This window comes from Trachymyrmex cornetzi, unplaced genomic scaffold (genome assembly GCF_001594075.2).
Source record: "Trachymyrmex cornetzi isolate Tcor2-1 unplaced genomic scaffold, Tcor1.1 scaffold390, whole genome shotgun sequence".
NCBI classification, from domain to species: domain Eukaryota; kingdom Metazoa; phylum Arthropoda; class Insecta; order Hymenoptera; family Formicidae; genus Trachymyrmex; species Trachymyrmex cornetzi.
In genome coordinates, this window is record NW_017298641.1 from 383567 (window position 1) to 395496 (window position 11930).

Consider the following 11930-nt stretch of genomic DNA (forward strand, 5'->3'; position numbering starts at 1 on the left):
TCTTCGTGATAATTAGCATATGTAGAAACGTGATATTATTGCGGTAGTTTAGAGTTTGCGTTTGAAGACCAAAAAATCATTTCGGTGCGCAGTTTAAGACTACATATACATACAGTAAAATACACACAGAATTATATAAGAGTACTTAAGATACAGCTAGACCGTTAAAGGCATTTATTTTATATACATTATTACTTTCTATATGTTTCAAATGATTCATTCGCATGTGCGTACGAAATATCGATAAATAATTGACTTTTTTTATTAGTAAAATTAATTAATAATTTATTTTTATAGACGACTCATGTTTTCCATCGCTCGAATAAATAATTTTCTCGAATGTCGCATTCAAATATTGATATGCTTGGCGATGAATACAACGGAAATGGCAGCTGTATTAACAAGCTTAATCGGCACTACTTCCGTTCTTGGACTCGGTTTGATTCCACTTTTGGCCATTGGTCTCACCATCTATAGATACAATAACCTCGATCCAGAATCACATCCGCAAAATGCGCGAGAGGTATGAAAGGAAAACTAGAAAAAGGAAAAAGAAGAGTAGAGGAGTTTACTCTCTTGTATAAATTGTAGAATTCAAACAATCTCTTTCGTACAGTCGATAAAGCAGTGCTTAAGATTCATTATCAATTACTGACCAAATAAATCTAGGATCGTTAGATCATAAGTAAAATAAACAAGAAGTTAGTCGTCGCTTATAAATTAGCTTACGGATTGACAGTTTCGGGCCGCGAAATATTCTTCTAGTATTAAATACTTTAATTATACCACAGAATAATATAAATTAACCTTCTCCTTTACGCGTATATATGATAATAAAATAAACAATTGTCATTTAAAATTTTTACAATTTTTTCATATAGAGAAATACTACATGCAACATACTATTAATTATTTCAGAAAATATTTAAAATGCAACTATTATTTATCGATGCACCTTCTTAATTATTTGGTTAACGATATTTAAAAATGTATCAATATTGATTATTGACCGCGTGTAATCTAATAATCAGAGTCAGAGGATTACTTTATAAAAATAACGCGTTAATGTTGCTATTGTTTGTTAGTAATTCTAAAAAATAACGCATTACTATTACTATTATACAGTAAAAAATGATTAGTCGAATCAACTTGAATTGAGATAAATCAAATCAGAGTTAAATATGGCGAACTAACTGTCGGGTTGCGTCAAGAAACATTTTAACGTTTAATATCTTCCTTGTGTTAAATAAACATTGAATTTAGTTCTATAAGATATTTATAAAGTTAACCAATTTATTATTATTATTATTATTGGTAGTAAACGAACGTAATTGTAACGTCAATTAAAGTAATTCTATAAGCACGATGAAATAAATCTGCAGTACAATAGATTAATTTTAATATTTGATTAAATTATTCTACAAAATAACTCAATAAATTGTTGATGGTAACAATTTCGGGGTAGACTTGACTTTGTATTCGAGTGAAGTATAATTTATCTAATAAGACAATATTTATTAAATTTATTTGATCCCGTTACTTTGTACAAAAATTAAAACTTTCTATTATATAAATTGATTGATTAGTAGTCGCCCTGAAAAAAATGATCACCCCCATGATATGGCGAGAAGTGTATGAAAATAGTTTGACCATCCCCACTTTATACAGATGAATGTCGAATTTCTTACGAATATACGCGCCATCTGTTAATAGCTCCACAAAACGCTTCCTCGCTCTAAATCAAAGTGAAGTACCATCAATAACTTATTGAGTTCCTGTTTCTTTATAGAATAGTTTAATCAAATCTATTGTACTGCAGATTTATTTCATCATGCTTATAAAATTATTTTAATTGATACAATTACGTTCGTTTATTACCAGTAATATTAATAATAATAATTTAGTTAACTTTATAAATATTTAATTAACTTTATAAATATTACATTTACGTTACATTTATTCATTTACTAAATAATGGTTTAGTCAACTTTGTAAATATGCTTACTACTACATCAATCCATCAGTTCAAATCACCCTTCTGGTAGTTGAACGAATTCTAATATTAATACATTCTTCTCGAATATACTTACAACATTATGTTATGTTTCGTTTACAAATTCTTCCGTATACTTGTATAATTCTACGTATACTTGGTTACATAACATATGCTATATTGGAATTACATAAAAAATCACGATGCGATTTCAGCTACTACGAATGTATGACTTCATAGTGATTGGAGGTGGCAGCGCGGGTGCCGTGGTAGCCTCGAGATTATCGGAAGTACCTAATTGGACGGTGCTACTTTTAGAAGCTGGCGGTGATGAGAACGAAATTTCGGATGTTCCCCTACTTGCCAGCTATAATCAGCTGACAGAATTCGATTGGAAGTATCAGACTTCACCACCTAGTACATCCGCTTATTGTCTCGCCATGATAGGCGACAAATGTAACTGGCCCCGCGGCAGAGTTCTCGGAGGAAGCAGTGTTCTCAATGCTATGATTTATGTACGTGGTAATAGGCAAGTATATTTATTTCACTTTTACTGCTAAGACTGTCACGTTAGCAAGTTGAAGGCGATCAAACGATTAATGAGAGATTGCTTATAGGCACGATTACGATAACTGGGCTCGATTGGGTAACACGGGATGGAGCTACGAGGAAGTGCTCCCTTATTTCCTCAAGTCCGAGGACAATCGTAATCCGTATTTAGCAAGAACACCTTACCACAAGACAGGAGGTTACCTGACGGTGCAAGAATCGCCTTGGAGAACTCCTTTGGCAATCGCTTTTTTGCAGGCTGGTCAAGAAATGGGCTACGAAAATCGCGACATAAACGGATTCAATCAAAGTGGCTTTATGTTAACGCAAGCAACGATTCGACGTGGCAGTCGATGCTCGACAGCGAAAGCCTTTCTACGACCAATTAAGAATAGACCAAATCTGCACATAGCAATGCACGCTCAGGTTTTGAGGGTGCTCTTCAACGCCGAGAAAAGGGCAACAGGTGTAGAATTTCTTCGCGATGGCAAACAACGAATCGTAAGATGCAGAAGAGAAGTTATCTTATCGGCCGGCGCGATTAATTCGCCTCAATTACTCATGTTGTCCGGAATCGGTCCCAGCGAGCACTTGACTGAATTTGGTATACCTGTGATATCAAACTTACGAGTCGGGGATAATCTTCAAGATCACGTGGGCCTTGGTGGACTGACTTTTTTGGTGAACGAGTCGATCACTTTAATAAGAGAACGATTTCAAACCTTCTCGGTGATGTTTGAGTACATTGTAAAGGAACAAGGACCCATGACTACCCCAGGAGTCGAGGCATTAGCCTTTCTTAATACTAAATACGCAGACAAGTCCGGCGATTATCCGGATATGCAGTTTCACTTTGCGCCAAGTTCCATCAACTCCGACGGCAAACGTATAAAACAGATTCTCGGTCTGAGAGATCGTGTATACAATATCATGTACAAGCCCTTGCACAATGTCGAGGCTTGGTCGATTTTGCCGCTTCTGCTGCGACCCAAGAGCACAGGTTGGATCAGATTGAAGAGCAGAAACCCCTTAGTTCAACCGGACATTAATCCCAACTACTTTACGCATAAGGAGGACATAGATGTCCTCGTGGAAGGGATCAGGTTGGCGATGCGGGTGTCCAACACCAGCGCATTTCAGAGATTCGGCTCGAGACCTCACACGATTCGTATGCCGGGTTGTCACATATATCCGTTCGATACATACGAATATTGGGAGTGCGCCATACGACATTTCACCTTCACAATTTATCATCCGACGAGTACCTGCAAGATGGGACCGCGGAGCGATTCCAAGGCTGTCGTGAATCCGCGATTAAAAGTTTACGGAGTGAAGGGACTCAGGGTCGCCGATGCTTCTATAATGCCTACCATTGTTAGCGGCAATACGAACGGGCCGATTATTATGATCGGTGAGAAAGCCAGTGACATTATCAAGGAGGATTGGCGAATGAAGGGAAAAGGAAGTACCAGACAGAGACGATGAACAAAATTGTGATTTTGGAATTATACGTTGTACATCATCTCGTCGTATCCAGATATAACTAAAATTCCAATTATATAATATAATATAAAAATTGCTACTAAGCTTTCTTTTTTTACTTTTTTCCTTTTTATAACACATCTTACAATATCAGTTTTTTTAGATATCTTATTGTCATTTTTCGCGAGCATGATTTACGTACAATTTTCATCATTTTTTTATGGAAACTTGATGAAAAATCTCTATTTGTCAAGATTTGCATAATAATATATTAAATAGAAATCAGTAATTGATATAAAAACACATTATAACGAAAAATTAATGTTTTTGAGATATCGTCGAATATGATGTCTAAAAGACTCTCTCATTATAAATTTAAGTATAAGTATTAATTAATAAACGACTCATGTGGAGAGAGAGAGAGAGAGAGAGAGAAATTTTGTGTGTTGAAAGAATATAATACGTATGTATAACCGAAGTATGTACATATATTATACTAATGTCAGAAACATTGAGTGTTTCAAGGTCAAGAAACTAAAAATTTTAATGGCGATGTTGTCATTCTGTGTAAAATAATGTCAAAATATTTATTTATTCCATTAAACATCGATCACATTATCAATCAATACCCTGTATTTATTTTTGTATATTATAATATGTAATACTCCTCCTCCATATACAATAATAAATAATTTATCAACATTTTGGTGTAAATCTCAATAAGGATTCCTTATACACATAAATTGTATTATAATAAATTCTATCTATTCAATCAGTAACAAGCATTTACTAAAAGTGCATTTCCTTGATTACACGAAAAGGACTACTATATTTCCGATATACAAGAACATGACGACTTTCGAATCGCAAGTGGGCGGATGTAATTTTATATAACATCTCGTGCCAAAAGTCGCGCGTAACGAAGCGCATATTTACGCATATTTCTACTCTCTATTTCCGCTTCCTCGTCTTATCTGTTAACGTATCTAACAGAACGAATGTAGCAATTCAACGAAGCAATGCATGCCGTTACAAATTAATTGATATTATTTCCGCTTTTTCGACTATCCGTACATATTTGAAATTTCATCTTTGCATCATATTGCTCTCTAGATGTTTCCGTTATATCGCTACCCCAATGTATTATACGGATCTTTCCTTCTTTCAGTGTATTCGAATATATACGTAATATTATTCAGTGTATGTACGCAAAAAGAGGTGGATTATCAAGAGAGTGAAAGTGAGATCGACTGTCGTCGTATTTACATCAGACTTTAGTCTGTTAACTTTATGCGCGAAAATAGCTTGCGTAAAGTAACAACTAACAAAAGAAAGTGTAGACGAAGAAAAGAAGGTGTGTTTCCTAGAAACATATTACATGGTTTAGAATGTATGATCTTTAATTGAATACTTGTACTGAATAATATTTCGTATTGCTATAAAGGTCCAAACTTTTGGAAATACGAGACTGTATATCGTATTAAACACGCGGCATTTTTAGTTAGTTTAGCACGTAATTTTATCGTGACTTATCTAGTGTTTAAATCGCATACTATTTCTATTGCTAATTTTGTCGTATTCCATTTATTAATGTCTCAATTGCTTGTTCCTCCCATAGCGATACTTCATGCGACATATATGGTTTTTCTTTTCTTTTTTTTAAAAGATGTTTAAACCCATTTTACTTCGTTGCCGAGAAATGCGGAAAGATGCAACTAGAAAAAATTAATTTATTGTCGCAACAAAATTATAATGCACTCATGAGAAAACGCATATTATTTTGTTACATTAAGCTCCATAAAGCTAGCAGGACCAAATCAGCAGAATCAAATCGGACTTACCGGAATTTTTAGTACTACTCATTTTGTACTAAATTGTATCATTAATGATAATTTTGTACCGTGTGCTATTTCGAAAAAATCATGGCGCTGCTGGCTTAATGGCGGTGCTAGCTTAATATTAAGCTAGCAGGACCAATTAAAAAAAAAAACAAAAAGGAAAAAAGTAATATTAGAAATCGATATGATTGAATTTGTACTATTTTGTATCGCCAAATACAAAATAGTACAAATTCAATCGTAAACAATTCTAAAACAGTGGCGCTGCTAATTCAATACTTAAGCTGCCAGGACAAAAAAACATCACAAGGGCAAAAATTAACACAACTGAATTTGTACTTATTTATATCATTGAAAGTAAGTTAATCTTTTATACATGTTTTCTCCTTAAAATTACTATTAGTATATATTTACAATCTATGAAGCATTCCACGTCAAACCGGGCGCGTCTGAAACATCACTTTATTTTTTTAATTTACTAACATACCTATTCTACAGATAAAAATATGAAACACGTTTCGCGAAAAAAATTGAGATTTTTTTTCATGAAATTATTGACACCCGTAAGTTGCATAAATTTAAATAAATTGCAAAAAAACGTCGCTCATGCAAACATTCAAATAATTATAGTCGTACAAAAAAAAACTTTCCGAGATTAAAAGTCTGATTCTAAAGATCTTATAAGAGATCTTATCTTTACAAAAAAATCTCACATTTTTTTCATGGAATGCGTCATAGATTGTAAGTATATACTAATAGTCATTTTAAAGAGAAAACGTGTAAAATATTAACTTACTTTCAATGGTACAAATTAGTACAAATTCAGTTGAGTTAATTTTTGCCCTTGTGTTGTTTTTTTTATAATCCTGCCAGTTTAAATATTAAAAATTAAACTATCAGCGTCATTGTTTTCTTGAAAATGGAACCTAATATAGAATTGTTTTTGACAGTACAAAATAGTACAAATTCAATTGTATTATTTTCCGATATATTTTTTTCTTTTTTTCTTCTATTTTGAATTACTCCTGCCAACTTAATATTAAACCAGCAGCACCACGATTTTTTTTCGAAATGGCACACGGTACAGAATTATCATTAATAGTATAATTTAGTACAAAATAAGTACTAAAAATTCCGATAGATCCGATTTGATTCTGCTGATTTGATCCTGCTAGCTTTATAGAACTGTTACATTACGTTATTTAAAGCGAAACGAATTACCCTGGTATTCAAATCTGGCATTCGAATTAACAATGTAAACAATATAATAATATAACTAATACTATATTTTAAATCAATTCGTTGAAAATGGAAATTTTGCGTTGCCAAGTTTTCTATATAGCTTTACGTATAAATGACAGAACACATATCGGAAGAATAAACGCTTTACGTGCTTTATCCCGTATTACCACTTTATCCTGTATTATCACTGTTTGTTGACTGCGGAAGCAGACCCGGTTATCTTCCAATCTTCATGAGACTATATCATTTTTTTCGTGAGCGTACATGAAGTAAGTAGCGACGTTCGTGCGAATGCCATACGGTTACCACACTGTTGCTGGTTAAAGTGGGTAGGTAGGTAGGTAAGTAGATAGGTAGGTAGGTAGGTGCGTGTATGTAACAACAGGAAGAGAATACTTTCACTGCCAGAGTCCGGCTGGGAGCTTTAGGAAGGACAAGAAGAAAACTAGGCACAAATGAGAACGACAAAGATGGTGAGAGTGAAATGGATGGAGGTATATCGATGCAGTACCGTGCCGTTCTTCCGACTATTATTACCGACTTCACAGCGGACACTCGACTGTCGTCGCGTCACCCGGTGAGCTTTCAGTATTCAGAGGGTTCTTTCGATAATATTTTGGCGGTAACGGAACTCCTATTGCAGTTTTGGTGATAAAATTGATACGATCGGATCGATACATTAATAATTCTGCAATTTTCCTTGCGTATGGAAACATACTTGGAATAATTATGACAATTATGGAATAATTATTCCAAATAATAATTTATACCTATCGGGCAGTGACAAAGTGTTGGTGCAATCTTGATCGAATCACAGGGGAATACCGTCAAAAACACATTGACACATCAAGGAAATAATAAGAGTACAAATTTCGTGGCCAAAAATGGTGTGCTATGTATACGTAACGTAATGATCTTATTTTCAAATAATTATTATACAAAGATTGTTATAAAAAGTTTATTTGAATGAAAATAAATTCAATCAAATTGATTGTATGAGATTGTACAAATATATGCGATTATATATTATACAAGTATTAAAAATACACAATGTTATTTCTTTATGACGCACAATACGTCCTTGATAAATTTCCGTAAACTATAATATCAATGTGAACGCAATAAAATCATTAACCGGTTTCAACCTCAAACAAAAAGAAAATTTATAATGTTGCATGTCAATTCGAGATAGACGTTTTCATCACATTATAAATATCGAGAAATCAATACTAATTTATAATATAAAAGTATAATATGTGACTAAAATGTAAAACTAGTGAATCTGTTTGATTATGTATTGATATTTATATATATAGTTAATCAGATAAAACTCGATTTTTAAATAATCTCTACGCGATGTATAATAGTATAAATATCATATAATATCGAGTCAATACCATTGTTAATTATCTTAAATTATTTGAAACTGATTTTTCGAAATAATAATACACAACTATCATAAATATATTAACATTAAAATATGAATTTTTCTGCAGAAGCTCACGATGTAATATTTTAACTCTTTAAATATACAGAGTGTATCTGAAACAACTTCCACTAATCATACAGTGCTATTCTTAATAAAAAACTAAGTCGAAAAGTCTTCTACCATTTTACAATTTTCGTAATAGTGTTAACGAGATAATAATTTCTAAAGATTGTCGAATAAACGGATAAAATCGATATATAAGACAATTTTAAGATATCTTTCAGTGTTTTTTTTTTTTGTGAAACATTTTAAAGATGTTTCTTAAAGAACTCTTAAAGATATCTTAAAGTTGTCCTATACGTCAATTTTAAACATTTTGCTCATTGAGTAATTAAAAAAAAATATTGCGAAAATTGCAAAATAGTAGAGGACTTTTCGACTCAGTTTTTTACTAGGAATAGCACTATATGATTAGTGGGCGTTATTTCAGATACATCCTGTATATAAATATATATGTATGTATATATATATATGTAAAATACACACACACACACACACACACACACACACACACACACACACATATAACTATTTAGAATAAAGTACATTCTTTTTTGGACGAATTTTTCATAAAAACGAAGGTAATAAAACAAGATTATCTTATGCTTTTTACTCACTTTTCTTATTTTTAAATAAAAATTTAATTTTTCAACAATTGCAATTCTCCGCAATTTATTGAATATTTTATATATTTTATATTATTACTATTGTATCTTTATATGTTTTTTCATGTTGCACCTTTCACAACAAAAAGAAATTCATGTAAAATTCATATGTAGGAAGTAATTATCCCGCAAACGCGCAAGAAATTATTAAACCATAGTTGATCCACAATAAGATCATATAAAATGTTCGTTTCACAGTTTCACCAAAAGTATTTGGGACGAATTGTCTACTGAAAACTATTACGTAATTCACAAATTTGGACTCCTCCATGTGAAGTCGCAATTGACGAATATTGAAAAACTTTCACCGATTAATTGGTGATTTTTCTGTACGCTTTTTCGTTTCCACCTTAAAAACTACACCGTAACATCTTTTTATAAGACGCGTACATGTTATATTTTTCTTTAAAATTAATTACTTTATGTGTGGTTTAATGTAACGTAATATAATTAATACTCATCCTCTGATAAAATTTTATGTTAAGAAATTGAAATTTACCATAAAAACAAAGAAAAAAAAACTCCGTTACATATATATATGCATATATATATACACGGAGAGAATTTTCTTTTAAAATTTACCCTGAAAATATGGTGATTGTGGTACAATACAATATTTTAAAGATTTTTACCATGCACTTCAGTAAAATTGATCAAACTTATTTTATACTTTATTGTAGTTTTATTAATGAATAAGAGAGATTTATATCAAAATTCTTCGAAATACAATGTTGTCCCATGATTGTCATATTTTCAGGGTAAATTCTAAGAAAAAATTCTCTCCGTGTACATATCTTTTAAATTCTCTATCAAAGAACCAATATATATACTATTTCAGATTATTTACAATATTATCGATTAGAACTTTAACTTTAGTTTTACTATAACGATGTCCGAGGTCTAACGAGCGATTTCAGGAAAAGTAAAGGCAACTTCCGCGTCGCTTTCCGTGCGTAATATAAAATGCCGAGCGTGTTCTTCTTTTTCTCGTACCTCTCACAATTTCCTTTTTCTTATTATCATCGAAATAACTCAATAATGCCATAAAATCGCTTGTATTCTATACATTAGAAAACTACAATTTTTCAAAATTTAATGTACGATTAAGAGCACACGGAGAGAATTTTCTTTTAAAATTTCCCCTGAAAATATGGTGATTGTGGTACAATACAATATTTTAAAGATTTTTACCATGCACTTCAGTAAAATTGATCAAACTTATTTTATACACAGAAAAAAATGAATTCCTGATTTACGTATATTTTTATTCTTGAATGCTGTTTACTTTCATTTAAGTATAAAATGTTCTCTTTAATTATAAATATTTACTGGCCTTAATAACTAATAGATTTATGCAAAGTATATTTTATTCTTAAAATTGTATTCTTGTTTCTAAAATCATTATATGGTTCTAACAAACTCAATCACATTATTTACAAACTATTTATTCTTGAATTAAGCATTACAAATTTGAAAATTCGTCGGCAGGAGGCAAGAGTGTGTATAAGGGCCCTTTAGTAATATCAAGATGTCGGAAGTGCATGGGTGTAGTGAATGACGATTGACGGTGGTTTTGTGAGTGAAACTGTTGCATTCGTGGAATATACCTCAAATATGTGTGGTTCAATTTTTACGGGTGGATGAAATATTCAGCTCGTCCTAATGTTTCTATCAGTTATATTGCAAAGGATGCATTGAGGATGCGCGAATAGCCGGCCGACTTTATCACTGCGACGTGACGAAGAGGCGCCTATACACGCGGGCGGATTTTTCGCGGCGGATTCGCGTGTATATGCAGCCATATTCTCTTCCATTGTGACGAGATTGACCGTCTGTTTGCATCCTTATTTTCAATATGGCTAATGGAGGTTGGTAGAACGGTCTCAGCACTTGCCTTTGAGCTATATTAATAATTCAAGTTCGATTCAGTTTTTCTTTAGGAGCTTGTACCCCGTGCACATTAGGAGGCATGCTCTATAAATGTGGCACTTTATTTACAAAGCTACCGTCAATTACTGCAGCATTGGTTTCTATCATCTTGATGTTATTAAAAAGCATACTGGGGGTTTGAAATAAGTAGACAAAAGGTTTTATTGAAGAAAAAATAATGCTAATATAAGCATATTTAGTGTTGAACGAGTGCAACTTTATTCTTTTATTGAAATAAAATTTGTTTTGAACTAAGAATAAAATTTATTTTATTTTACGAATAATTTATTGTTAATCGGAAATTGTTTATTCTTGGCGCTATTCTAAGCATAAAATATTCTTGAATTAAAGCATTTATGTATTTCTTTAAGAATTCATTTTTTTGTGTGTACTTTATTGTAGTTTCATTAATGAATGAGAGAGATTTATATTAAAATTCATCGAAATACAATGTTGTCCCACGACTGTCATATTTTCAGGGTAAATTCTAAGAAAAAATTCTCTCCGTGCATTAATCCCTGCCAAATTTGCATTCCTAAATGTATTTGTAACGATTTATCGATTCTTTCTGTTCGTTCACAAAATAAAGTAAACGAGTTATATAATTAATTTTATATATATATATATATTAGGGGTATAAATAAGTTTCCGTCGTTTGGCAAAAGATGGTGCCAGCAGTATGTTATGGTTAAAATTGTCTGCTGTAGAACGTCATATCGTAGGATTGGACATCTGGTAACAAC

General features: G+C 32.2%; 2 protein-coding genes across 3 annotated transcripts in view; both read left to right on the forward strand.

Annotated features, from left to right (window-relative positions):
* Positions 1-310: 310 nt before the first annotated feature.
* LOC108763999 (glucose dehydrogenase [FAD, quinone]) lies at positions 311-4155 on the forward strand. 2 transcript variants are annotated; one of them, XM_018511981.1, is made up of 3 exons: positions 311-523; positions 2209-2522; positions 2611-4155. In XM_018511981.1, the coding sequence occupies exons 1-3, from the start codon at positions 371-373 to the stop codon at positions 4025-4027; spliced, it is 1884 nt and encodes a 627-aa protein (XP_018367483.1). In that variant the 5' UTR covers positions 311-370; the 3' UTR covers positions 4028-4155. The 2 variants fall into 2 exon arrangements, with proteins under 2 accessions (XP_018367483.1, XP_018367484.1); XM_018511982.1 differs by having other exon boundaries at positions 503-523; positions 2312-2522.
* A 3281-nt stretch (positions 4156-7436) lies between these two features.
* The window catches only part of LOC108763998 (glucose dehydrogenase [FAD, quinone]), a 12400-nt gene continuing 7906 nt past the window's right edge, over positions 7437-11930 (forward strand). Inside the window, exon 1 of the mRNA XM_018511980.1 lies at positions 7437-7681. The gene's annotated coding sequence lies outside the window, so the exon portion shown is untranslated. The remainder of the gene's footprint in view (positions 7682-11930) is intronic.

Excerpts from the sequence above, each read along its gene's own strand:
- LOC108763999 (XM_018511981.1), top strand. The coding sequence starts at position 371 with ATGAATACAACGGAAATGGCAGCTGTATTAACAAGCTTAATCGGCACT. Across the intron at positions 524-2,208 it reads ATCCGCAAAATGCGCGAGAG|CTACTACGAATGTATGACTT; the intron begins GTATGAAAGGAA and ends ATGCGATTTCAG. Across the intron at positions 2,523-2,610 it reads ATTTATGTACGTGGTAATAG|GCACGATTACGATAACTGGG; the intron begins GCAAGTATATTT and ends GATTGCTTATAG.